At 38.3% G+C, this 27173-nt stretch overlaps 1 protein-coding gene across 3 annotated transcripts in view; it reads right to left on the reverse strand.

The window, feature by feature from the left end:
* The window catches only part of HERC2 (HECT and RLD domain containing E3 ubiquitin protein ligase 2), a 117577-nt gene that overhangs the window by 77149 nt on the left and 13255 nt on the right, over positions 1-27173 (reverse strand). For all 3 annotated transcript variants that reach the window (XM_009645649.2, XM_035901074.1, XM_035901076.1), the window contains exons 3-13: positions 20696-20833; positions 8365-8584; positions 6616-6716; positions 5660-5816; positions 4743-4853; positions 4228-4399; positions 3463-3636; positions 2671-2859; positions 1866-2017; positions 868-1025; positions 312-425 (exon numbers count right to left, since the gene is read on the reverse strand). In XM_009645649.2, the coding sequence (XP_009643944.1) occupies positions 312-425; positions 868-1025; positions 1866-2017; positions 2671-2859; positions 3463-3636; positions 4228-4399; positions 4743-4853; positions 5660-5816; positions 6616-6716; positions 8365-8584; positions 20696-20833 (1686 nt within the window). The remainder of the gene's footprint in view (positions 1-311; positions 426-867; positions 1026-1865; positions 2018-2670; positions 2860-3462; positions 3637-4227; positions 4400-4742; positions 4854-5659; positions 5817-6615; positions 6717-8364; positions 8585-20695; positions 20834-27173) is intronic.

Raw genomic sequence — 27173 nt, forward strand, 5'->3', positions numbered from 1 at the left:
TGGTACACATCTGGAGTACTTTGTGTGTATATTATACATTTACATGGATACTTTAAATATAGATACCATAAATTGAAATATATGTTTGCATATTTGTAATTAATACATTGCATATGTATGCTGTGAATATATTTGCATACATTATATGCAAAATGTATAAGTGTATACTATTTCCCCAAAAGGAATTTCAGCTTCAAATTCTTACAGAATTCAAGCCACTAGAAATAAGCGTATCTGCAGTATAAGTATCTTCAGAATGGAAGGAAGAAAAGGTAAGCTTAGTTAGTGTTAAGTTATGTTTTGCTACTAACCATTTTCAGTAACTGCAAGAGTCTGAGCATCTCCACTCCCACAGGACACATCAATAACTTTGAGTCCTTTCAGCCCTGTGACCAGCATTGGGATGGTCTGATCTTCACTGGAACCTTCAAAACAAAGGAGTTCTATGAGAAGCAAAACCAAGAAGGCCTAGTAGGTTCTTCCGTTTGGGTTTTTTTGTTTGCTTTTGGGTGTTTTGTTGCAGGGGGGGATGTTGGTTTGGTTTTGATTTCAGATCTGAGCATAATGCCTAAGCTCCCATATGGTTTCTGAGGTATCTAATATGGATTTAACCCATGAGATGGTCTTTGCTTCACAAGGAAGGGAACAGAGACCAGTGCAGGTTTTTCTTCTCCATCCAATTGCTTATTTTCACATAACTCATAGAAATTTAGTGGGTTTGAGACAATCCCTCCCATCATTATTTCAATTCACATGAAACCACACATGGTTCTCAAATCAGCTTAGGTAAGTTGGATAAAAGATCATTTGAGACAGACACTAGACATCTTTGACAAACAACTTACTTCAAGATACCAAGTAACATACCATGACCAAGCCTGCCATAGTTTCCTCGTCCCCACGTGTATAGCTCTCCTTCAGCAGTAATGGCTGCACTATAGGTGCTTCCACATGCAATATGAACAACGTGTTTCCCAGCTTGCTTTCCAGATAAAGCAGATATCATCTTTGGTTCCTCCAGAGGTCTATTTAAAGAGAAGGTGACATATTTCACAAAAAGGTGATCTGATGAGTAGGTGATAAAAGGTGTGCCATACTTGTTAGAAAACAATTGCTGCAATTCTACCTGCAAACCTTATTACTAGAGTCTGAAGTATTAAATGTAAATAGAGCTGTAAGCAAAAAATTAAGTTTAGATTGTTTAACAACATGCAAACCACTGAAGGAATGTCTGACAACGATGATTTCTATTTCTAATGAAATTAATGCAGTGTTTTTAAAAAATATGTCTACTATAAAAAAAAATTATCTTTTACCACTATATCTGAGCAACTAATTTCATGACACTGCTAACCCTCGTGTAGTAACTCCCTTGCTTTACAGGGAATTCAGCACTGAGGGAAGACACTTAAAACCTCTAAAAATATATTGATGTTCACCTCCTACAGAAAACCCCTGTAGAAGACTGCTCCTACACAAAAGCAGGACAGTAATGTTATTGTTTAACATGGGGGGGAAAAAAGGAATGATATACGCAACACAGCTGCATAGGAAATGACAACCCTGCCCCAACATCTGAGTCAATGTTTCTAGAGAAAATGCGTTGTGGATTCATAAAACTAAATAAAAGTCCTAACAACAGTGCCACCACTACTACACCCTCTATCTACAAGTATATTCAGAAAGTAACATGAATACAGAATTGGGAATATTACAGGCAGAGGAAACATGCAGGGAGAATGCAATTTCTGTTAATAACAGAGACGAATGTCAAATGCTGGGTATACTCATGTACACAACTAAATAGCTCTTCTATGAATTCAGAACACTGGCAAATAGATGTTACGATTACTTTTATTACATACACTGTATCCCCATGGCCTAGTCTTCCACCATCTCCACAACCCCAAGAGAAAACTTCACCATTTGCTGATAAAGCAAGATAGTGATGCCCATCTGAATGTGCTGCTATCTTCACAATATTTCTGGAAGCTAGACTCTGCACCAGCTGTGGTCCCTGTAAACCAAACAAAAGCAATACACTTACAAGAACTGCTTATATTTTCCATCACTTGCCTATATACAGAATAACTAGGTACAGTTTTCCTAAGGCTTTATCAAAACTGCGCACTCAAATTAATGAGGTGAAGGTATAAAGAAAAAAAATGTTAAATCTACTATTCAAATCTGACAAAAACAATGCTTTTAAGTTATTTTGTTCTCATCCTCATAAGGCCTTCAGTATGTATGAAAATGGTGTTTATCTTAAAACTTACAGGCAATCTTGGTGACAAATGTTTCTGTTACAGTATAGTTTTGTTTGAGAAACTACACAGCTTGGGCACAGTGTTACATCACTGAAGTAAAATTCATTTCATATGTGTCAATTTCTACAGCTGCTACCAAGACCAGCATACCAATGAAAGCAATTATCATTGTATTCATAACCTCTAGCCTGACAGAAATTACAGAAACCACATGCATTTTATCAAATCCATACAGATATCAAAAATACCATTTCTGAAAGTTCAAAAACAACAACATAGAAGCTCACAAAAATCAGCATCTCTCCACCTAGTCTTCCAAGATACTGTAAATAAAGGAGCAGACTTAAGCTGTGAAGTAACACAAAGAGAATACATTTTTACAAACATGCAAAAAAACTCTCACCAGAGTATCGCTGTTATATGCTTGTGTATAAACTCGTCCATTCCTAGATAATATTAGGAAACGTTTCTCTGCACAGGCAACCTGCACAACGCCAAGATTGGCAAGTCCTTCACATTGAATTGGACCACTCACATTAGCATAGTATTTCCAACCTATTAAACCCCAAGCAATGACCTCTTGCAGAGATCCCTAGAAAATAAGAAATTCTGTAAGTACTAATTTTGAAACATGCAACTTAATAAAATGCATAGAGCAGATTATTCTTTAAACCTTTATATGCCAAATATACTCAAATCTGACACAGTCATTACTGCCAGTAGACAATAAAGGTTACCTATTAGAAGACATCAAAAATAAAGACTTGCACCCATCATATTCAGTTTAGTCCGGCAGTGAATAAGCTATAAATATCTACACTAAGTGTTCAGAGATTTTTCACATTGGGAAGTTGAACATTCACTTTTTTCTTGACCCCCAACATTTATGAAGTCTGGTCTTAAGCATTTACTCTGATAAACACAGGGAACAGCTCACAATATGGCAGAATTAGCCACAGTGCTGTGATAAGAAAGAATGGTTCATAAACCATAGAATTGTACTCCAAGGCTGACTGAAAGAGCGCTGATGTAATAGAAGATACGCAAGTAAGACAAATTTAGGCAACTCAATGTTACCTTGTGAAAATCAAAAGGAAATCTGAAGAATCTTAGGAGTCATTTTCCTTCTAAATTGAAAAATCAGTTACACTTTTAGGAAAAATACCTCACTAAATTTGACATTGCAAACAGTTACCTTATGAGATGTAGGAGAGCTACACTGTGGAGGCATACATGGCGTGGCTAGACGATCTAAATGGGCCATGATCACTACAGCTGTTTGTCTCAGATCAATCGCTAGCTCATTGTCCTGTGGTAAAGTCAGATACCTTAGAAAACTTTCATTTGGACTCAGAGGGTAAGTCAGGAGCTAGAAAAGAAAAAAGAGCAGTCAGAAAAATATTGGAAGGTATATTGTGTATCTGTATGTGTAGTGGCATAAAAATATTTTAGACATGCTGAGTAACCGCACAAGTTTAAGAGAAACCAACTCTGTGCATCCTTTTTCTTGCAGTAGAGAAAGATTCCAAACACACATGTTGAGAAAATAAAATCAGATTGTGAATACAGTAGAAAGTTACAAGCTTTATGAAACTGATTTACCATGTTCTATCAACCTCAATAATATTAATTAAGAGTCATAGTTCAATTAGCTTCAAACACAACTAAGTAAAAACAGTCCAAATATGCAAAAAAGTTAACTGGCCACATCTCTAAGTTAAATATCACAAAAGCATTAACTCTGAAACAACAATGCTTACCTCTAACCATACCGACATTCCTCCTCCTATCTCAAGGAACTGAAATGTACGCATGAAAACCAAACAACAGTGGTGTATATATATCTTACACAGAAAACACTACTGCCAATTTTGTTTGGATAATTTTATAATTATTTTAGCCAGCTAAATGGAATTTGATACCAACATAATGCCCTTTAAAATAATCCAAGGGTAAGTACCTGAATCTCTTCCTCAGTATTAGGCACATCTTTATTACATATTATACTCTGAAATCTCTGTAGCAAAGGTAGAAGGGGTGCACTTGTTCCCTGTGCAGAACGCTCATTATCTGTTTCCCTCGTTCCATTATCCCAGAGTTGAAGCAACAACATAACTGCAGACAACATTTGGCTGAAAGAGGAAGTTTACATCTTCTATTAATAAGCATTACTAAAAAGCATTATTTTAGGTTATCTGTACAATTCACTTTCTACATATTGAAGTTTAGCAATATCAGATGTCACTGCTTTCCATTTTAAACACATTACCAAAATATCAAAAATGGATTTTGCAATCTAGCTAACATAAGATTTTGATCGCCACTGCATTACAGAAAAGGTTCACATCCTTTGAACCACAATTATTACATTAAACCCAAACCCATGAAAACTGAAGACAAGCTCTGCTCAGGCCATTCCAACAGACTGTTAAAAAAAAAAAAAAAAAAAATAATCAGAGTACTCATGCTTCTCACCTTAGTGTACCTCTCTGCACTGCCAGTTCTAGCAATATGGCGAGTGCCAAGTGCTGGTCTTGTAACGGAATGTTTCCTGGCCCTTTGCTACTGGGAACTCCATGCACATCTCTATTTAAAAGTCAAATAACATACATTAACTATGAAGTAATTGGAAACAACACATATTTGCTTACCAAGAGCATCTACAACACACCAAGAACCACTAAACATACAGAAAAATATAAAATTGGTGATGAAAGCAGCTGAGAAGAAAAGCTGACACATTCTAAACAAGATCAATTTTTAGAGTGGCAGCTAGGCTTTAAAATTGCTCCAAGCTTCACTGCCTACTCTATAGCTCTATTAAATATGAGAAAGATTTTTCACACGTGAAATCCAAATATTTTTTATGATATTCACTATAAGGATGCAGTTCCAGTATTCAAAAGACATTAATTTCTTGTAACTATTGTAGAAGAGTAACTTTAAGCCTCCTTAAATAAGAGGGAAAAGCAGGTGAGTGCTTTAAATCCAATACAAGTGTATTTTCCCTCGTATGCACAGAAGTCTGCATTATTTTACTATACTAGGAAGGCACAATTAAGTGTACACACATGTTGTATTACCAAAGCACTCTTCATGTGGATACAGTTTAAATTTGTGATACTGCATGTAAACTTACCTGAAAAATAGTGTGATTTAGAATACTCAAATTCAGACTTTTCTTAAACAGTTAAAGGAATTACATCATATTTAAAGAGCATCATTTCAACAATTCATGTATTTTTTTGCTTGCCTCTGTAACACCATTAGAAAAAAAGGAAAGCAATCTTTTTCAATTTCCATAAACTATTATATTTGTACCATCAGCCGCTAAGAGATGCAAGTTTGCCATTTAACAGCTACTTCAGCAATGTTCAGAAAAAGAAACTTACCCAGTCACAACAGACCTTAGGAATTTGGTAGCTCTTTCCACTACTTCCAGCCATACAGAAGATACAGTCCCTTCATCAAAAAGGGACGCCTCTGGTAGAGCTCGTAGTGCATCAAGTGATTCCTGTAACAATTCACTACACAGGTCTGCATCTTCACCTAAGGAACACAGTAATACTAGTTACATTCCCATCTTTACAGAAGTTATACAAATTTTTGTATACAATGTTTTGTGCATTTATTTTTTTTAACCTCAAGCTTACAAGTTACTTAATAATATGTACAAAGTTCTTAATTTTCACACAAACATTTTGACTGTAAGACTTTTGAATAACTATTTGCTTCATAAAAAATACATTCAGAAAGGTGACAACTCTTAAACCAGCTCATCCCACTATGCATCTGCTGAGGAAATCAAAAGAACTAGGGCTGGCTGGACAAAGAGCGAGCCAAACAGCTGCAATCTGAACGAACAGCGCAGACTGAGACAAACAGGTAGGTTAAGGTGGCACAGATGACAATTCTGCCAACCTCTGCAATTTGACAATCGCCGACAAGTACACAAACTAAACGCAAGTTTCACACTACTGCTCCAAACTCCTTTTCTAAGTTGCTACTATTGTATAGTAATATAGTGGATCAGCCCTGTCTGAAGAATAAATCTAACTTTTCTGAAACCTGGCATTAAAAATACATTCTCTTCATGAAATCCCAATTTGCATTCCTAAACATAAAAGTATCCCACAGCACTGGTACTGGCCTGGCTGGCTGGCTTGGATGGCTTCAATCAGCAACAGTATTGTTGGGCATAACACCACATAAACATAAAACACAATTATGCAAACCTAACATTTATAAATGTATAGTTCTATGCAAATATTTAATACACACACACGCTTTAATGAATCATCTGTCTTCGAATGCAAAGTATATGCAGTATGCTACAGAGCAGACCTACCTGACCTCCAGGCTCTACGAAGGAACGCAAATGCAAATGAAAGTGCTGCTCGGGATCCAACTCGTGCAAGTCCTTCTACACCTTTGCCTACAGGCCTTGGGCTAAATAAAATTATATATGCATTATCTTAATTTGCATAGCAATAATGTATATTTATATTAGTAATTATTTGTATAATGTACATATTTGACAATTTTGTAATTTAGTTATATGCCTGTATAATTACACAATTTTTATTTGTAAAGAATTGTTATTGTCTCTAGAGAATGAAGGTGATCAACATCAAAATGTCAACAACCAAAATTCAACTTCAGCTGCTTCAAAGAACAACCAGTTCAACCCCCAACATCAAACGGCTTCACAGATCAAAAATAAACTAGACTGGTATAAGTGACTGCCATCAGAAAGGTGCCTATAGTTACTCAGACTGAAATTATGGTGGTGTATTCAAAATACACAGGTGTAGGGTACTTAACATACTCATTATTTACTCAGGAAGTTTATATTTCTAGTTAATTGGGACTGCATGAACTATGCTTATAGGCTATTTTTCAAAATGAATCTTCAATTATCAATAATTCCATCAATTTTGTCATTTCTTATCTTTCCACTCAAGTGTCAATATTACAAATCTCTCTTGGCAGCTTCTGTATTGGCATGTACAAGGAAGAGAGAGCCTGAACTTTTAGTACCCACTGGACTCGCATACATTCCTGTTAACCTTTTTATGCAAACCATCACATTCATTAAGTAAGGTTTCCTTTGTACTTAACAACAGGAGATTCCCTACTGCTTTCTCTCAGAAAGACACCAACAACTCCGTTTTCTTTTTATTTCACACCAAAAGAATGTGAACTGCTTAGGACTTTTGTTTCAAGAGAGAAAAAAATTTAAACTGGCCTTTTTAGCAGTCTGATAACTTAAACATACCAGCGCCCTCTTTAATCAGAACTGAAAAAAAAAATTCAGAGAACAGACTATTCACAGAAAGATATCATTGTCAGAACTCCAATCCCATAATAACTAGTCATGATATCTACTTACTATCTCCCTTTCAGTTTTGAAACTAGAGACAATGTATCATAAAAACTTCCCTGGTTGAATTGGTTGTTCTGTCAGACAGCAACCTTGTTCAGCTACTGAATAGCTGCTTTAATGCCTCATCTGATACATTCTTCTACTTTTAGGTCAATAAGCTATCTAGACACGGAAAGCAATCAGACAATTTCTTATTCAGTCAGTTCTCTGAAAACAGTTCCATATAAAATGTATGATTACAGCATTTCTCATCCAAGCTAAGGAAAACTATGTTCAACTTTCATGTATTTGTATTTTTAAATTTATGTGCCTTAACTGAGCAAATATTGACAAAAAATACATGAATGTTATTAGAACTATGTAATCTCCATCAGCATCATTTCTGAAATAGGCTTTCCATACTTTCTAGCTGAGTAGAACAAAAGGAATTCCTCAATAAAAGTATACTTGTAGCTTAAAAAATAATATATACAGCAATGTATTACAATAAAAAACCACCAGTATGAACAGAGACACTGTAAGCAAGCATCAGCCAAGGAGGAAAACTGCATGGCAGATAACACCATGTAAAAATATCTTAAGAAACAAAAGACTTTCTTTACTGCTAATGTTTCATGAGGAGGAAGAAATCACATTAAGCTCTCACACACAGGTTGATAACCTTTTGATGACTTTCCTAATGCATTAATTTGTTCACACGTGTGTTGTTACCTTTTCTTATCCACAGCAGGCAGAGGAATACTACTGCTTTTCCACTTAACTTTGACATTCTCCTGAAGAACTGTTCTGTTCAATGCAATGAAATATCGTTCCAGGATAACTAGCCTCTGCTTTAGCCTCATAGCTGAAAGAGCTGTTGTAGCAGTTTGTGTGGCTAGACTTTGCTGTTCCTTCACTAGTACATGAAGGCACTCCTTCAATTCATTCACATCTGAGAATCAGAGAAAGAGATCATTTTATGTGTGTTCATCTTTGTTATATACAGTATCAAGAAAAATCAAGACAAATTTAAAACTGTGAACTGACCAGAAATCTGAACCTCAAAACCCAGTAAAACTCCCTGCTTCCATATTTAATGTGCACATTTCTAATCCACAGTATTACATAGTCACAATCATACTTGACACATATTTAGACAAAGGTTATTATCAGAACTCCTTTTGTGTGAACACATCTGAACCTTCGTATTTCATGTTTGAAATTAAAACGTCATAGGAAATATTTATGCGTTTCAAAAAAAACAAGGTATACAGCAAATTCTTATCATCATTGTCACTGGTGAGGCCACACCTCAAATACTGTGTTGAGTTTTGGGCCCCTCACTATGAGAAAGACATTGAGGTGCTGGAGTGTGTTCAGAGAAGGTCAACAAAGCTGGTGAGGGGTCTGGAGCACAAGTCTGATGAGGAGCAGCTGAGGCAACCGGGGTTGTTCAGCCTGGAGAAGAGGAGGCTGAGGGAAGACCTTATCGCCCTCTACAACTGCCTGACAGGAGGGTGTGGCAAGGTGGGGGTCGGCCTTCAGAGTCAGACTTCTCTTGCGCAGGCAACAACCCTGTAAGTCCCCACAAGGATAAACTTTCATTTTGCACTGACACACGTTATCTTAACTTTCTCAGAAGTTATAAAACTACTCTCAGAAACTCTAGGATCACTGCCAAGAGCTGCTAAGCTTCTGAAACAAGTAACTTCAGAAACCTAAGATGCTTGCAAGTACCATTAGCAAATAGAAGATCTGACTTATGTACCAACACTACAGAATTAGTTCTTCACTAACCAAAAAAGCAGTCAACAGCCCAAAGTCCCAGTAATCTAATAACAGATCATAACAAGTACAGTGTCAACAACAAAAAAAACCAACCACACAACACTAAAATAAAAATGCACAATTTCCAAATTTTTACAGTCTCTGTAGCTTTAATTCCTAGGACCAACATCAATGAAGCGCATTCTTAGAAGGGGTTTTTTTTGTCCCTTTATTAACAGCCTGATCACTGGCCCACCCCACTCTGCTTTGCACTGAATTACTGTACTCATCCCTAAGCCAGCCACATTTGTTGCCTGGCTGCTACACAGAAGCGCTGTATTGGGTTTGGCTGAGATGAAGTTAATTTTCCTCACAGTGCTGTGCTTTCTCTTGGTATGTTGAAAGGTGTTAAATACACACCAGTGTTTTGGCTACTGCTGAGCAGTGCTCACACGGCATCAAGGCTGTGTCTCCAACATCCACCACCACCACCAGTGGGCTGAGAGGGGGCAGTATCTTGGGAGGGGACAATTTCAAGACACCTGACCCAAACCAACCAAAGGGATATTCCATACCACATGACATCGGCTCAGGTATAAAAGCTAAGGGAAAAGGAGGAGGAAGGGGGGGCATTTGTCTTTTATGACGTTTTGTCTTCTGGAGCAACAGCTATGTATACTGAAGCCTTGCTTCCCAGGAAGTGGCTGGACATTGCCTGTTAATGGGAAGTAGAGAATAAAATGTTGTTTTCCTTCTGCTACTGCGCACAGCCTTTGCTTTTGCTTTTTATTAAACTGCCTTTATCTTGGTCCACGAGTTTTTCTTTTCCATCTCATTTTCTCCACAAAGTCAAACTATCACAAATACCTTTGTTTTAACTGACACCCAACTAAGGGCTATGAAGAAAACATACATGTGCATGTATGTAACAGTGTTTGTGAGAAGATGGACACAACCTTAAAAAAACAAAACCAAAAAACCCAAAAAAGTCCACATAAAACCAACACTTTTTTCAAACAGCTGCCTCCAAGCTATAGAAAGCTTGGACACTTATGGCAATCTTCAGAGTTGAAAATTCTATCTATGGAGGCATAACATTTTTTTGCAACTGCAACTGTATGAAGTATTTCAAAGTTTTGTCCCTACTCTGCAATACATCTTTGAGTACCCAGCAGAGAATTCAGGTGGCCTCCTGTGACACCGGATTGCATTGCACAGTCACTCATAGTTTGTTGTCAGCCGTCACCCCAGCCTGTTTTCAACATTGCTACTCACATTTCACCATTTCATAACGTGTTAAATTCCTTTCCCTGAGGCAATTTACATATTTCCACCTGACTATGAGGAACAACTTATTTTTTCAACACGTAAGAACAGATTAAAAAGTGTTCCTTGCAGTCTACACCTTAAAAAAAAATTAGACAAAAGCAATAGCAGCTATTATACACATTCATACCTTGACTCAAACAAGCAAGAAATATGACAAAAAAACCACATTGTCCTTAATATTAGCCCTACAAAATTTCCCAAAGAACTATATAACACAGTCGAGGATCAACAAGTTACATATATACAGCTACTTCAGATCTCAATGTAAAATAACACAGAAATAACACAGATGCCTGCCAAAGGGATGTTTGATTTGTTTCGTTTGGCTTTTAAAATGCCCCTTAATGTTATGGCCATAGAGAAGTTTACTCAGAAGGTTTAATGGATGACTGTATCAGTACACAGTCTGAAGCTCCAGTATATGTCCAGGTTGATCCAACTAAAATTTTGTTTCCTTAAATATCATCATTTTTAGGGAAAAATCTCAGTTGTGAAGTGTTAGCATTACTCAGAACACCGAAGTAAAAAACTTCTACAAAAAAAACCCCTACATGTTCTGAGGCTGCTGCTGTTATCTTAGGCATGCCTCAACCTTTATTTTGTAAGCAAAAATACAAAAAACCATCTTGCAGCACATGGCTTCTGCACTTCAGAGTGTCATAACAGAACATGGTTAATACTGACATGCCAGTTTCATGATCCCTCTAAAAAAACGATCAGAAGAGATAAAAATGAGGGTTTCCTTCCTCCCTTCCTGAACCCTAAAGCCCTGTCAACCTCTAAATACCACCAGGATACAATAATGAAGTAAGAAATGCCCATGCTCTCCACTTCACAAAGAGGCTTTTCCTAACATTGTTCTTTTTGGCAACTGATTTCATTCTGCAGATTCATTGCCCACATTATGGTCTCAGGTATCTATAGGAAAAGTAAAGAAATAGTCAATGAAGAAAAAACACAGTACTTCAGTTAACAGCTATGTTTGGAGAAGAGAGAGACTTTGTTTGGTGCTACAGACATCAATCACTAGGTGCCAGACTCAGCAGAGCCCATGAAGTAGTACAGAGCTATGGCATTTATCATTCCTTCCTGGCTGGCAAGTTACCCAAATGTGGACACCCTCTAAAATTACTTCAGAGAGTTGAAGAATTAGATGAAAAAGCCCCTCATTTCAAAATAACATGCTTATTAAACACGTCATGAGGACTACAGGAAAGAAACACTTAGGCAGAGACCACCCACAATCCTCCAGAAATTACTTTATGAGGCAGCTTCCGTAAAAGTCTACTACTGCATACGTTTCAAACCACTTTAAATCAACCACAGTACTGCTGTTATCAGCATCCCAGCTATTCTGATGCTATAGGTGACACAAACTACTCTACGAACTCTACATGTATAAAAAAGGGAATCTTACAGAAGCACGTTCAAGATATGCACAGAGCTACCAGTTCTAAAGCTGGCCCTTGTATAAACACACGACAAACAAACCCAAACAAAACAAGTTTCATAGCAGCAGCTAAAAAATTAATTCCCAATGGTTCAGCAATAAATGCTGAGGGTAACCTACTCAATGATCTCATAGGATCTGATATGATCCTACTCAATGATCTGATAGGACAACTGGCTCATTTGACAAAAAAGTTAACATTCCTGTAGATTTTTAATAGCTCAAAGGCTCAGTTCTGTTTTAATACAAGCCCAGTCCATAGTTCCATGGACTATGCAATGTTTCACAAAACAAACCCTCACAATAGCACTTTCTAAAGCAAGGAATTTTAAAAGCAAGTTATTTTGCTTTCCTGTCAATGAAGCCAACAAATAAAACAAAGTCAAATTAAGACAAAACAAAAGCTAGAAAAGAAGTTAACTAAAATTCTGTCTTTGCTTTTTATGAAGAAAAAGGGCTGTAAGGAATTCAGTTTTCAAGTGATAAGCCCTAAAAATCACAAAGTCTTTATATTCAGAAACTAGTAATAACTGTAAAATAAGTGTTCAGCTACAATATACTGTTTTCAAATACTTAAACATTGCACGCAAAACTATTTTTCTAATGGAAAATATGATGTAGCCTCAGCAACATTCAAACCATATAAAAATCACCTGCATGAAGCAAAAACTTAAGTTTACTGAATTTAGTTGTACTAAAATTATTTCCTTTCCCCCTTCTCACCTTGCCTTCACAATTTCAAATGGCTACAATTTTAGGAAGGCTCTCTACCAAAATTAAATAATTCCACTCGTAAATATTTTTTACATACTTCTGTAGTATTCCAAGAATGCAAAAGCAAGTTCATATGTAAAGTGTAGTAAAGGCTGGAACAGGTTACAGTAGTCCTCTAAGGCAGACATTTCAAAATTGAACCAAGAACTGTGTTGTTTTATTAAAAGTAACACTATCTTTAAGTGAGCTATATCTATACACTTCCTCCTTTTAAATCTTCTCTTACTCCGTAAGTAAATTTATCTTTACAAGAACTCTTTAGAAACATATAAGTATGTCTGGGAATCAACCCAGTGAAATTGATTTCAAAACCCCCTCAAGTCTGAACAACACTTACTACCGGTGAACTAAATAGACTAATGAGAGAATAGCTTATTAATAGTAACGATTCAAATTTCATCTGAGAAGGTTACAGGGAACTCTTTAAACAAAACTGCTCACATGCCACTACGCCGGCCCTTGATGCTAACCACCCCTTCCAATGCGTTGCTTTGTCAGTTATTTTATGGAGGGTGGAGACACATTATTTACCTAATCTGTACCTACAATACAAGAGTTGAAGTCATACCATACAAGTTTAAATTCTCAAGTTACCATTAGCAGAATACTTGTTAACTGACAACTAGTCAGATATGTTTCTGGCTGCAGTGGAGATAGGTAAAGGTTTTACCATCTTCTGTTAAAATTTATCACATCTCTCCCTCACCTCAGCAACTAACATAACTCCATGTCTTCACTTCTTAATTCCTCCTGCCAGAAGTTCTCTGCATTAGAAGGGAAAATACCGGTAGCATTTAACCCGGATCATTTGACAGAACAGAGTTAAGAAGTGACACGTTGTTTAGGTATGCCAGCACAACCGGGGCAGGGGGGCAAAACAAGCAGCTGAAGACAGTAACATCTTCAACCATCTCAGCCACAGCCAGAACACTAACCTGACATGAGTCTAAGACAGGTAGCCTGTCCAGAGGCGTGTTTGCTCCTGGTTTAGCAGCTCAAAAAAAACCAAAACCAAAACAAACCAAAAAAAAGAAAAAAAAACAAACAGAAAACTAAATGGTTTCTTAACACTTATTTCATTAGCTCTTGTAGGGAATGCCACAGGCTTCTAATTGGTAAACTAAGGACCTTAAAAATGCCAATACCAAACTGAAAAGTTTCAAGGACTTTGGTTGAGTCACAAACTTTACTAAAGGCAAATATAGGTGTTACGGTGTAGACAGATTTCAGACCTAAAAACTCAAAACACATTTCAAACAAAATTTGGCAAGAATTTACTGTTATAATGAGCACACATTTCTGCCAGCAGCAGAACTAATGTGCTCTAAATTCCTAGAGGTTTTAACCCTTTCCACTACATGGTATTTCCACTGGACAAAGAGCAGATAGAGGATGCAGTTGGCTTGGCTCAACAGGCAGATATCTAATGACCCTGCTAGCCATTGCCACAGAATGAGTGGATTCAAAAAAGACAAAAATGCAATCACATACACATAATTTTCTTCCAAAACAAAGCTAAATATTCTCCCAAAATTATTTTATACCAACAAGGGATATAATTCCTAAAGGGCATTTAGCTTGTAGCTTCCTTCTGTCTACTCCCCTATTCAAAAAGATGACCACCAGCAAACCTCACCTTACTAGTATTCAGCAGGAGGAGAAATAACGAACAGCTGGATGCACATTCAGAATGCATCTCCTTAGGTGGCTGGGTGCTTAATTTTCAAAGTTTGATATTGTGAGCAGAACTTGGTTAACCTGATGCGCAAATACTCATGCACAGAACAAAACAGCAAAAACTGAGCCTTGTATGTGTGTGTAAAAATACACAAGCACACACATAACCCTTAAGAGAATAAACAGCAACAAGATACTTGGAGCTGGACAACAGCTTTCAAGTTGGGGGGGGAAGAAGGATGCGGGGTGAGGCAAGTTAAAATCTGTTCCCAGGGGCAAGAAAGTAAAAGAAAAACCAGGGATGAAGGAGTTCTGAGAAATGTAAATCACAGGAGGTCAAATTTCATCCTTTGACTGAACTGTTCTTTTATCAGCATTTCTAAATCTAAACTTAGAAGTACTGATCAAGAAATTTTATTAAAGTAGAAAATGTCACTATAAAGGAGGTCAAAACCAGTTTTTTCAATGCCATGACTGCTTTTAATTACTTTTGTACACAGTACAAATTTAGATTTAATTGTGTAACTAATAGCCCTTACAATATGGAAGTTCTGCATGTCTCCTCCTCTCTCACAAAGCAAATGCAGAAAGATTCGACTGCTGTTGGTAGTGACATGTATCTCAACAATATCTCACTGAATTCACATGGGTAATTTTAACCTGCCCCCTCAGGTATCGCCTCTAAAGCATTTCTTGGTGCAATCAGCTATACTAACAACGTCAGAAGAACAAGATAGGGCGCTCTCTGTAAACAAGCTCACTCGTACATGAGGAAACCCCAGAAGTGCTACATCATGACACTGATTTACCAGCACAGTAGTTTAATTCACTGCTAATATAAACCTGATCTGACTAAACAAGAAAACCATATTCTCACTTCAACTGTACATTGCTTATTCATTTAAGGATGTTTGCATTATTTCCTCACTTTTTTTTGTCCTACAGGGGAAACAGAACAGTAGCATTCCTACTGAAACTTCCAAGTAGAAATTAGCATTTTCTAGTCAGATGGCAATTAAGGTGAATTTCAACTAACTTTGTCTGTAAGTATGCAATATTTAGTATCTTAAACATATGAAATGAGATCAGATTACAGTGAACTTGAACAGTATTTAACAGTTTTTCAAGTTAAGTTTTTACAGACGTAACTGTTATACCAGTTGAGCTGGTTTTTTTTTTCCCAAGAAATAAAAATTACCTGACCTCAAGCAGTATTAAATAAATACTCAACTATACCCACAGTCAAAGGGAGCTGGCTCTACAATTTTAAGCTTTAGAAAGATTTAACCAGTGCTTTCTCCGTAAGACACAAAAAGACCCCCAACAACAACAGCAAACAAAACACAGCAACAAAAATAGAAACAGGATTCACCTTAAGGTGAAAGTTTTGGATGGAAGTCAAAAATACTCAGATCTCTCAGATTTTGTATCTACAAAGACAGGGTGTATTGAAGACATTTCTAAACACCCAATAGTGATATATACATACTAAATGCTAAGGATTAGAACCCTTAACACTCATAGAGATGCATATGGAATGTGTAAAGGAATATAAATAAATAGCCAATATACACTTCGGAGCAACAACAGCAAGTCCCAGAGAAACCTGTGTAAATTCCTCTGCTGTTCCATACATGCATAAATGGTGTGGAAATGGAGACAAATATTTAGGTCATTAAGTCTGTTGGTACTACATTAGTAAAGATGACAGCCAACTGCAAAAATATGCAGGCAATTAAGAAAGTGAGCAGTAAAACAGTACATGTACACCTATGAGCAAGGGAAATAGAATCCCAGTTTTTCCTCTTAAAGGGGTTCCAGACAACCTTCCACTCAGGAATGAGATCTCGGCACTACCACAGACCCAAGAAGAAATTGGTCCACTGTACAACAGCAGCTGGAAAAACAGGGTATAAGACAGACACAACAAAAACCAGAGATCATTATACTGGTTCATGAAACCCATGAGGTACCAACACCTGAAGCAGTATATACAGTTCCCAACCCACCTTCCCAGGCATAAAAATGGGGGGGGGGGGGGGAGGGGGCGGCAGAACCAGAGGGAAGAACTAAGTGTTTAGAATAGCTTCTGCATGCAAAAAAGTTGCATGAAGTAAGATCTTCAGCAAGGGAAAGATACAACTGGGGGGTGATTATGACGGAATTAAAACACAAAAAACCCACCCCACCAGTGTTGGGGAAGACAAGTAAGGAACAACCACTCACTGCCTCTTCCGGTTTAAGAACAACAAGGCATTAGGTGAAACCAACAGATGCCAAAATCAAGTCAAGGACTAGGAGGAGATAATAGTAATGTGATACACAGTTGACTTACAAAGCTCCTTGCTACATATAGCTGCAGATGCTAAAAGTTCAGAATGTTCAAAAGGGACTAGATAAATTAATGAGGAAAAAAATCAACATCAAAAATATTAAAGCCTACTAAGTTATGCCATGCACACATAAGCTCCAGCAAAAGAAAAGGGGGATGGGGAATCCAAACACACATTCACATTCCCCATACCACCACCTCCGACTCAAAGTCTCTAGGCTAGAAATAATGCATCATGAACGCGGAACCTAATTACTCACTTGGCTACCACTATTTATGCTGTTGCTGTCAGGACATTGGACTAGCCTTTCCTTTGGTTTGACTCAATATAGCCAACCTTAAACATATCATGACCAAGAAAGAGAAGGCCAAGAAAATAAAAACCTGCTCTACTTTCTGTAGGTTTTGAACAACGACTTCAAAGGGTTTACTCTTTTTCTCCCCATATCCAGGGCTGAGCACCTCGACTTCTCTCCAGATCGTGTAAGATGCTAAAAACCAAGTATTTTCAGAACAGAAAACTGATGGAACCAGTGAAACAAGATTTTTAGGAAGAATCGGAAGAACCAGTTAATGAACATACAACCTGGCAGGAATAGGATAGGGGGAAGATGTTTTTAAGAAGCACTCATGTCAAAAACAAGGCCTGAATAGTTCAACACCGACTTCAGTTAAGAGCTGAGTATGAAATGGATGAACACTAAGATGCAAGAGAGAAGGAAAAACACCTTGAAGTCAAATAATTACTTACCCATGTACTTATTACTACCTCATGCATTCTTTACAGTGCTTGGCATAGTAAAACCATTCCCAAAAAAAAAAAAAAAAAAAAAAAAAAACCTATGACCTCTTTGCCCTGTTCTGGCAGAGTAGTGATCTCTGCATAAATTAGAACTAGGAAAGCATTTTACTTCTCTGAACTTGTGCCAGGATGACAAAACAAGCGTGAAGTTGGGGGGGAGGGAGGTGGGCTCAAAATGTACTCCTTCTCAACACATTTTATGAACGGGGAGGGTTTTGTGTGTTCTCAAAATCTCTCAGCTCACATGAGGGAGGGATGTCACAAGGCCCACTGACCAGGATTAGCCTGTTGAAGTTCAATAGCATGATCCTCCACACTTCTCGGCAAAATAAGATTGTATTACAGCACTTCTAAAACACAGATACACACTGTCTAATGTCTAGATACTATTTTCATAATGTAAGACTGTAAATCATTAAACTCGGTAGATACACAGACTTTAAATGCCTCTTCAGTTCTTTTTATACAATACCTCCAAGGTCACATTTCCAAGTTATACCTTACATAAAGGAATATAAAACATAAAGGAAAACATAGTAAGTCTTAAACATACTGTTGCTGATCAAGCAAGCATTAAAGAAACAATTCTCCTTTTCAAAAGTTCCTTCCTGCTTTTGACAGGTAAATGTTCAAAGGTTCATTTTATTTTTATGAAGGATGACAGAAGAAAAGCTTAAAACAGTTTTCCTTGTTTTATGAAACACTTATACAAAGTATCAAAATTGAAGTGATTCTCTGTATTTTTTTTTTTCAAAATTACCAAGCCACAAAAACTAGGATGGCTCAACAGGCAGCTGATAGCTATATTTCTGACAAATACAAACCAAAAAGTTACGTACAATCATGAACAAAAGCTACCTGTAACACTTCTATAAATAAACTGCAAGTGTATTGTTTAAGGATTTGTATGTCACCACTAGGTGATGCAAACTTGAAGCACAAATGGTAACAGAGACTGAGGAATACAAATTTATTAGATAAAGTCCTTGTAAGTTTTTTCTAAAATAAGTATCTATATGTGTGTCAATAAACCATACTATATCTAACCACTAGAAGTAAATACAAGAGAGTAAGTTATTTCTTTCTGAAAACTCCAAATATGCATACATCCCTTTTTTTCTAAACAACTCTTTTTTGACTGTTAAGAAATAATTGGAGGATGAGTTTAAAGGGCAGGTCTTGTCCCACACACCTTGGTCAGTGGGAGAAATTTACAGAATCATAGAATCGTTTAGGTTGGAAAAGATCCACCTTCAGATCATCAAGTCCAACTCAACACTTCCAAGTCTACCACTAAACCATGTCCCCTAAGCACCACATCTACCCATCTTTTAAACATCTCCAGGGACGGAGACTCGACCACTTCCCTGGGCAGCCCATTCCAGTGCTTGACAACCCTTTCAGTGGAGAAATTTTTCCTAATGTCCAACCTAAACCTCCCCTGGTACAACTTATGGCCATTTCCTCTTGTCTATCACCCGTTACCTGGGAGAAGAAACCAACGCCCACCTTGCTACACCCTCCTTTCAAGCAGTTGCAGAGGGTGAGAAGGTCTCCCCTCAGCCTCCTCCTCTTCTCCAGGCTAAACAACCCCAGTTGCTCCTCACAGGACTTGTTCTCTAGACCCTTCACCAGCTTTGCTGCCCTTCTCTGGATACACTCCAGCACCTCAACGCCTTTCTTGTAGCGAGGGGCCCAAAATCAAGCACAGTATGAGGTGCAGCCTCAAATTACCACATATTGGCAAGATACCTGGCATTTAGTTTACCATTTTATAAAATTATTTTACTCTTCAGCAACAAACACTAAATAAAAATATAAAACAAAGATAATGTGACCTTCAGCTTACATCTCCAACACATTCAATTCGCACTCCCCCTTCCACTGTAGTGGCAATTCTTCTCATTCCTCCTACACTGCAAAATTCTGTCCCTCTACTAGAGTGACAGCAAGTCCATCTGTCCTCCTGTCCTTAAGAAAAGGGAGCAAGCTGGCTGGCACAGAGCAGAGGACAGCAGACTGGCAGTGAACCTGTGGCTCGACAGAAACAAATAGCTTCCCTAGCAAACGGGGCTACACAGATGCAGATTCTGGTGCTGAAGAGACAATACTTTTCCCAGGGATCTTCAAGTGCTTCTAGGTATAGGGGAAAGGAAAAGGAGCACAACAGATGTCTTCAAAGTTTGTACATGCCAACATCTGAATCAGGCAATATCATGCACCAGAACTGTAAAACAAACCATTGAAGTGAAGCTGCTTCTGATCTGCTATATTTAAACGTGGACAATTTTAGACAATGAATTGCTGCTCTGCAGTAATAAACAGCCATGAACTTCAACTGGCTTCAGTATCAAAATCAGTACTTTATAGAGCCATATATGAAGATGTGAACACACAAACCATCCTTCCACTGCCATCATGGGTGAGATCACCGTCAGCAAAGGTCAAGGCAGACAGTTAATTGAACTAACCATTTCAACTTTCCTCCCATGATTCACTTGCACTTATCCACCAGACCATGAAACCAAAAAGAAAAATCACCTGTTTAACCTTTATTGCCTGCAGAAAATTAAATCTTCAGAAACTAAGCAATTTATTTTTAGTGTCTGCAACTGAAAAGAAATATTCTGAAGACATCGTAACATTTCACTGTATAACTGCATTTGTTCCAAGTCAGTTTATCATTCCTTCAAGCAGCATGAAAGGTGCAAATTGACTCTTCAAGTCATGAGTCTAATTAAATCTGAAGGTAATTATAGTAAATGTTTAACTTCAATCACAGCTAACCACTTATCCAACTTATTCCACTAACCTAACAGATGCATCTGTTAGCAAGTACATTTGATCCAATTACTTCCTGATGCTACATAAGTAGTGATCAATATAGAATACATAATACATTCAGTCAGAATGACCAAAACAGCTGTAATACCTGGTTGTTTGCCCCACACCCAACTCTCAACAATCGATTTGGCCCTGTAAGTGGGCAGCGGAGTCTCTTCTTCATCTTTCTTTTCTTTATCATTTTGCTCTTCTTTTTTTGATGCAGTTTGGCATTCAGTGCTATCATCTAAAGGAAAAAAAAAAACCAGTCAAGCTGAGATTGTGGGATAAGCCTTGAATTCAGTTCTAGATTGTAGAAATGTAAAGGTGAAATGCCCAGCCCACAAGTTTACAGCAATATTGTCTGTCATAAAGAGTACAGAGCAGGGGGAAGTAGTATTTTACCATGTTAACTGTCACAGGTGCTAGGTCTCATGTTACATTTTGTAAGACAGTGACCTTAGAATCCAGAAATCACTGCTGTAACGTCCTAGGGAGGATGAACATTTAATATCAATACCATCATACAAGACTTGCAAAGGATGCACTTTAAGTCAGATTTTGCTCCCAACTATCCACATTTCTGTGGTATTTACTTGTTTTCATATTTCATTTCCAGTACAGAAAAAAAAAAAAAAAGATAGCAATTGCCTTAATTTCAAAATCAAGGAGAGCTATATATTGGCATTTACGCTAATTTTATGTAGCAGTATTTCAACATCTGTAACATATCTAGCATCTTAGTAATTACCAGCAAGTAATGAAAATAATACCACCACTTTCTGCCCAAGCAACAAAACAGTATTTGCAATCCTTTTGAGATTACTTTCATAAAGACAGAACACAGACATTAGTCACTTATCTCTGTAATCAAAGGCTGCATGAAAGTCCCAATTTTCTAAACACAGTGGAACTAGACAGCTGGAAGTCTCTGCTTATTCATATTGGGGATATGGATTTCCATATCCATACCTCCAATCAGTTCAATGCACAAGATTGCCTTGCAATTAAGGGCCACGTTAGCAACTGCTTTCCTCACCCTGACCTTCTTTTCTAAAAATATCCCCTAAAATTTCTCAAGCCCAGAATTTGCAACTTATCCATGAAGAGCTCACTGCTCCTCCATTCCTATCTGCCAAACTAGTCTACAGAGCCTTCCCCCCACAAATGTCCCAGCCATGAGAAGCCAGACAAGCATTAGAATTTTGTCTTTTTTCCTACCTCACACCACACACCCGAAACACACGCATTTGTACCAGCATATTTCAGAAGACAATAATAAGCAAGAGGTTTACAGCTGTAGCCAGACACAGCACATCTGATTGCAGCCTGCCTCAGACTCAGCATGACCCCACTTGGAGATCAAAGGCTCTCATTGCCTCAGAACATACAAATACACCTATCACAATGTACAAAAATATTCAACTGTTCTTGCCATCTGGCCTGAAAAAAAAAAAAAAAGAATGCCTAATCTGGTTGTAACTGGATCTGTGATTGCCTCTCTGCTAAAAATTTGTTAGACTGGAGACAACAACACCTCCCAAAATAAACCTTTTGAAGGTGCCTTAATTATACAAGTTTTAAATTAAAACCAGTGTTTCCTAACCTATAACACACACTAGTGCTCAGGAGGTAGCAGATGAAAACTGAAGGAGAACAGGAAAGAAGGGGAGACCTAACTGCAGCACACCTGCTGCAGCTGAGATTGTGGGCTAAGGAAGGGATAACAAAGTCACATGAGAACAGGAAAAAGCAGTTTGGATATCCCACTTGGAAGTGGCAGTCACAGAGAGTATAACCATTTCTCTCCTACACCAAGGAACAGGCAGTAGTACAGCAGTCATCAGCATGAAAACACACGTCCAAAATGTGACTGATTCTAGCTGTTTCTATTCCAAGGCACAAGCAAATAATAAAGGCACAGATTCCTTTATAGAGTTAACTCAGCGACTAAGGACCCTGTTTAGCCCTAGTAGTTCAGAATATTCCCACAGTAACACCATAATCTCAGTGTTTCTCCACTCACCCACACATCCAGAGACACGCTCCGCAGGGTCTGGGATTTTAGTTAGTGGGTAGAAGGGTGTTGTGCCAAGACACTACATTTTGCAGGCAGCTGTAAGAGAACTTGCTACGCTTTTTAACAGATCCTTGGCAAAGGATGACAACAAAGGGCTATGAACTTAGTCATTTTGCCCAGCTCCTCACTGCAAATATAAAAGGTCCCAATCCAGATGGGAACTTGAGCTTTATATTGTACAAAAACCACTTTGACACGCAAATCAACAAGAAAGATTTTTTTTTTTTCCCATTGTCCTCCCATTGATCCCCCTTTTCTGTTCATATGAAGTGGGAAAGAGCCGAGCTAAAAATCACCTTAAAAGCCTGTGTCAAATTGTTCCACAAAGACTTTTCACTATTCTTGCAGAAAACCACTTGCCCCATAAGGGACAAAGTTGGTATCAGTCTATATTGAAAGCAGCAACACAGACATCACAACTGTGGAAGCTCAGTTATGCTTAATGAAAGGGATTTTTAAAAAGGGATCCCCAAAGATCTTTCAGAAAGAGGGGCAGGGAGGAAGAAATCTTGAGTGAAGCCAGCACAGGCCAAAATAACAAGTAAGACAGTTTTCAAAACAATGCATGTAAAAACACACTGCACTGTGACAACCTGTTTTAATTTCATTTTTCTCAGACTGAAGTGTGACTATTGTGGTGGGGGAAAACAACTGTGTAACATTTCCCTGAAAGAACTTTCTCTTAACTATGTTTTGGTTTACACCCGTAAGCCTCCAAGCTGAGGTAGGTATGCTCAGCCAGTCAAAACTGAGCAACTCGAGTTAGTTGTCCTCAATTAGAAGGTAGTTCCCAAATCGAAGCACAGTAGCTCACCATGTGTGCTCTATCTTGCACGGCAATAGCCTAACCCAGTATAAACAGAGGATAAAAAGGAAGCAACTGAAGGTGGAACTCAGATTTCATATTCAATTAAGAAAATAACTGACACTGCACAGTCACCTCCAGCACCTGTTAAAGAGTATGATCTTGTGCTGCACCTGTTAAAGAGTATGATCTTTTGCTGCTCTTAAATGCCAATGATATCGTTAGGAATCCCTCAGTAGAAAGAAAAAGCCTGCAGCAGTTTCCCAACAGACGTTGCCATTCACAAGGCAAGAAGTTACAGTGTGCTTTAGGCAAGGGCTGTATTTTACAACCACTCTAAAATAGTATTTGGTAGTCCCAGATCTGGGAAGTACTTCAGCTGCAATGCAAAATAACAATTTGTTTTCTGTCAAAGAGCTTTTCTTTCATATATATACACATACATAAACTTCAACTGGTAGATATCTGTGAAGGAAGGATGCATGCCTAACCATTTGCAAACCACGTTTACACAGCCTTCCAGGTGTAGAAGTCCAGATGACAGAAGATTCTGATCTCCTTACTCTCATCAGAAATAAAGTTTCTTTTCTTCCCTGGTATACTGTTGTTGTTTTTTTTTTTAAATGCATTCTTTAAATTATCTGTTGAATAAATCATTTTACACTTGTGAAGTCAAGCTGTCCAACGGAGTGACCACAGAGTTCCCTCTGTAGTCCTGCAAAGAGAGTACGATAATCCCCAGCCCAGTGCTGACCATTGGGTACAGCCAAAATAGCTGGGTTGGGGAAAGCAGAAAAGAGCAAGAGAAAAGAGTCACTTCTCACTTTTAACAAGTTCTGCCTTACACAAGAAAGGAGGCTGAAAGCAGGAGCCAGCCTATATGCCTGCTCGCTACTAAAGTTTGCTACATCTGTGGTCTGAACCGTAGCCACCATAACCAATTCCCACATATTGTTATTCTTATCTGTTTCTGCCAGTCTCTCCGGAACTGCTTGTGGCGTTTGGACATTATTATCTATTTGCAGGTGCAACACGGAATGAGGTTTGTGGATTCAATGGCACCAGGCTGACAAAGGTTCAACTTTCAGGAAAGGGAGAACAGAAAAGAAGAGGAAACCCACCACAGTGTTTAACAAAGGCAGGACAGAGGCATGAAGCTGACAATTTTATATTTTTGCCCTGGAATTTAAAATAGCTAATCAAAACAGAAATCCCCACCTATACAGAAGTTTGAGGAATAAAAAAAATTAAAAAAAAATAAACCACACACAAAGAGACCTGTGTAATTGATATATCTTAAAAATTTACAGTAATGGTTCTCTAACTTGAAAATTTAGTAAGGATAACTAATACATTTTATTATTTTCAGTGCATAGCTTCCAGTATACAAGATAGTAATCTCATCCAAATTTCATAAGGACAGCTGATTATCTCTTAAGTACATGCCATGCTGTAAGTGCACCTGTATTTGGACATCACTGCTGTCACAACTGTGTCCTCAGATGATACTTGGAAACATACAAACACATTCTGCTGAATGCATTTATCAAACGTGATTTTCAGAAAGCGCCATGAAGAAAAAACAACGAGGTTATTCCTAACCAAATGTTCTTGCTAACAGGAAAAAAAAACCACCACTATTTGCATATTCTTCCTAGAGAGAAAACGAATGCTTTTTGCTATCAATAGCGTGTTCTTCCAGTCTATTGCCACTGCTGATATGCACTGAAAGAATGGAGCGCCTCTTGTGAGCAGCCCAGTCAGCATCAACAGAAGGAGTTGCAATGGATGGGCATAAATCAAAACCACAGACTGAAAAAAAATGACTACTTACAGCAACCTCTCTTATTTATCTCCAAATTAGTCAATCTAGCAGAAAAACCTGACTATTGAGATTAAAATATATTGCTTTTAATATAAAAGCACTAGGCTTTATATAAATCTCAGAACTTATATGTTCTTTTACCTCTCCTCCTGAATTACATTCGTAGATCATTTATGCAAAAAAGTAACTACCAACTTAACAGACCAAAATATTCTAGATTTTAATCTCATGAAACTCCATCTGAGCTGCAAGTTCAGAGGTGCAAACTGACCGCCAATTTTTCTGGTTCCATGACTCACTACTGCCTAATGGAATCAAATATACTATCTGATCAACATTGACCAAACACAGTCTTCTCAAAGCTCAAGTCTAGTAAGCAAGAGAGTTCTATTTACCAAACTGCTGTAGGCCAACACAATGGCATTTATGAAGGTTAACTTCACTGAAAGAGAATTCATACATTAATTCTAAGAGTTAAGAGCCTGAAAAAGCTGTATTTAAATTTCTAAACTACTGTAGCTTTTCAAGAAATAGATGTTTTAGAAGTACCTATGTAGAATCACAGAATGGCATGGGTTGGAAGGGACCTCGGGAGATCATCTAGTCCAACACCCCTGCTAAAGCAGGTTCTCCTAGAGCATGTTACACAGGACTTCATCCAGGCGGGCTTTGAATATCTCCAGAGAAGGAGACTCCACAACCCCCCTGGGCAGCCTGTTCCAGTGCTCTGTCACCCTCAAAGTAAAGAAATTCTTCCTCGTATCCAACTGAAACCTTTTCTGCTTCAGTTTGTGCCCATTGCCCCTTGTCCTGTCACTGGACACCACTGAGGAGAGTCTGACTCCGTCCTCGTGACACCCACCCTTGAGGTATTTGTAAGTGTTAATGAGATTCCCTCTCAGTCTTCTCTTCTTCAGGCTAAACAAGCCCAACTCTCTCAGCCTTTCCTCGTACGGGAGGTGCTCCAGTCCCCTAATCATCTTTGTAGCTTCCTCTGAACTCTTTCTAGGAGTTCCTCATCTTTCTTGAACTGGGGAGCCCAGAACTGGACACAGTACTCCAGGTGGGGTCTCACAAGGGCAGAGTAGCGGGAGAGGATAACTTCCCTTGACCTGCTGGTCATGCTGCTCTTTATGCACCCCAGGATACCACTGGCCTTCTTAGCAACAAGGGCACACTGCTGGCTCATGGTCAGCTTGTCATCCACTAAGACTCCCAGGTCCCTCTCAGCAGAGCTGCTTTCCAGCAGGTCAGCCCCCAGCCTGTATGATGCATGTGGTTAAACCTCCCCAGGTGCAGCGCTCAACACTTGTCCTTGTTGAACTTCATCAGGTTCCTCTCCGCCCAGCTCTCCAGTCTGTCCAGGTCCCGCTGAATGGCAGCACAGCCTTCTGGTGTATCAGCCACTCCTCCCAGTTTTGTGTCATCAGCAAACTTGCTGATGGTACACTCTGTCCCCTCATCCAGGTCCTTGATGAATAAGTTGAACGAGACTGGGCCGAGTACTGAGCCCTGGGGAACTCCACTAGCTACCGGCCTCCAACTAGACTACACTAGAAGAACAGAGACGCTCCAGCTGCAGAAAGTAACAGATGTGATCTGTGCTTTATAATACCTACACTTCACCCCTCCAGAAGGAAGGGTGAGGAGAGGGTGGTGTTTCAATTTTTTTCTTTGTTACTCACTATCCAACTCTATCTTAATTGGCAATAAATTAAATGGAATTAATTTTACCTAAGTCAAGTCTGTTTTGCCCATGACAGACAGTAACTGGTAAGCAATGTCCCTGGCTTTATCTTGACACACGAGCTTTTCAATTTCATTTTCTCCCTCTGTCCTATTGAGGGGGAACAGTGAGTAAGAAGCTGGCTGGGCAG

Source organism: Egretta garzetta, unplaced genomic scaffold, assembly GCF_000687185.1.
Source record: "Egretta garzetta isolate BGI_Z169 unplaced genomic scaffold, ASM68718v1 scaffold788, whole genome shotgun sequence".
Lineage (NCBI taxonomy): Eukaryota > Metazoa > Chordata > Aves > Pelecaniformes > Ardeidae > Egretta > Egretta garzetta.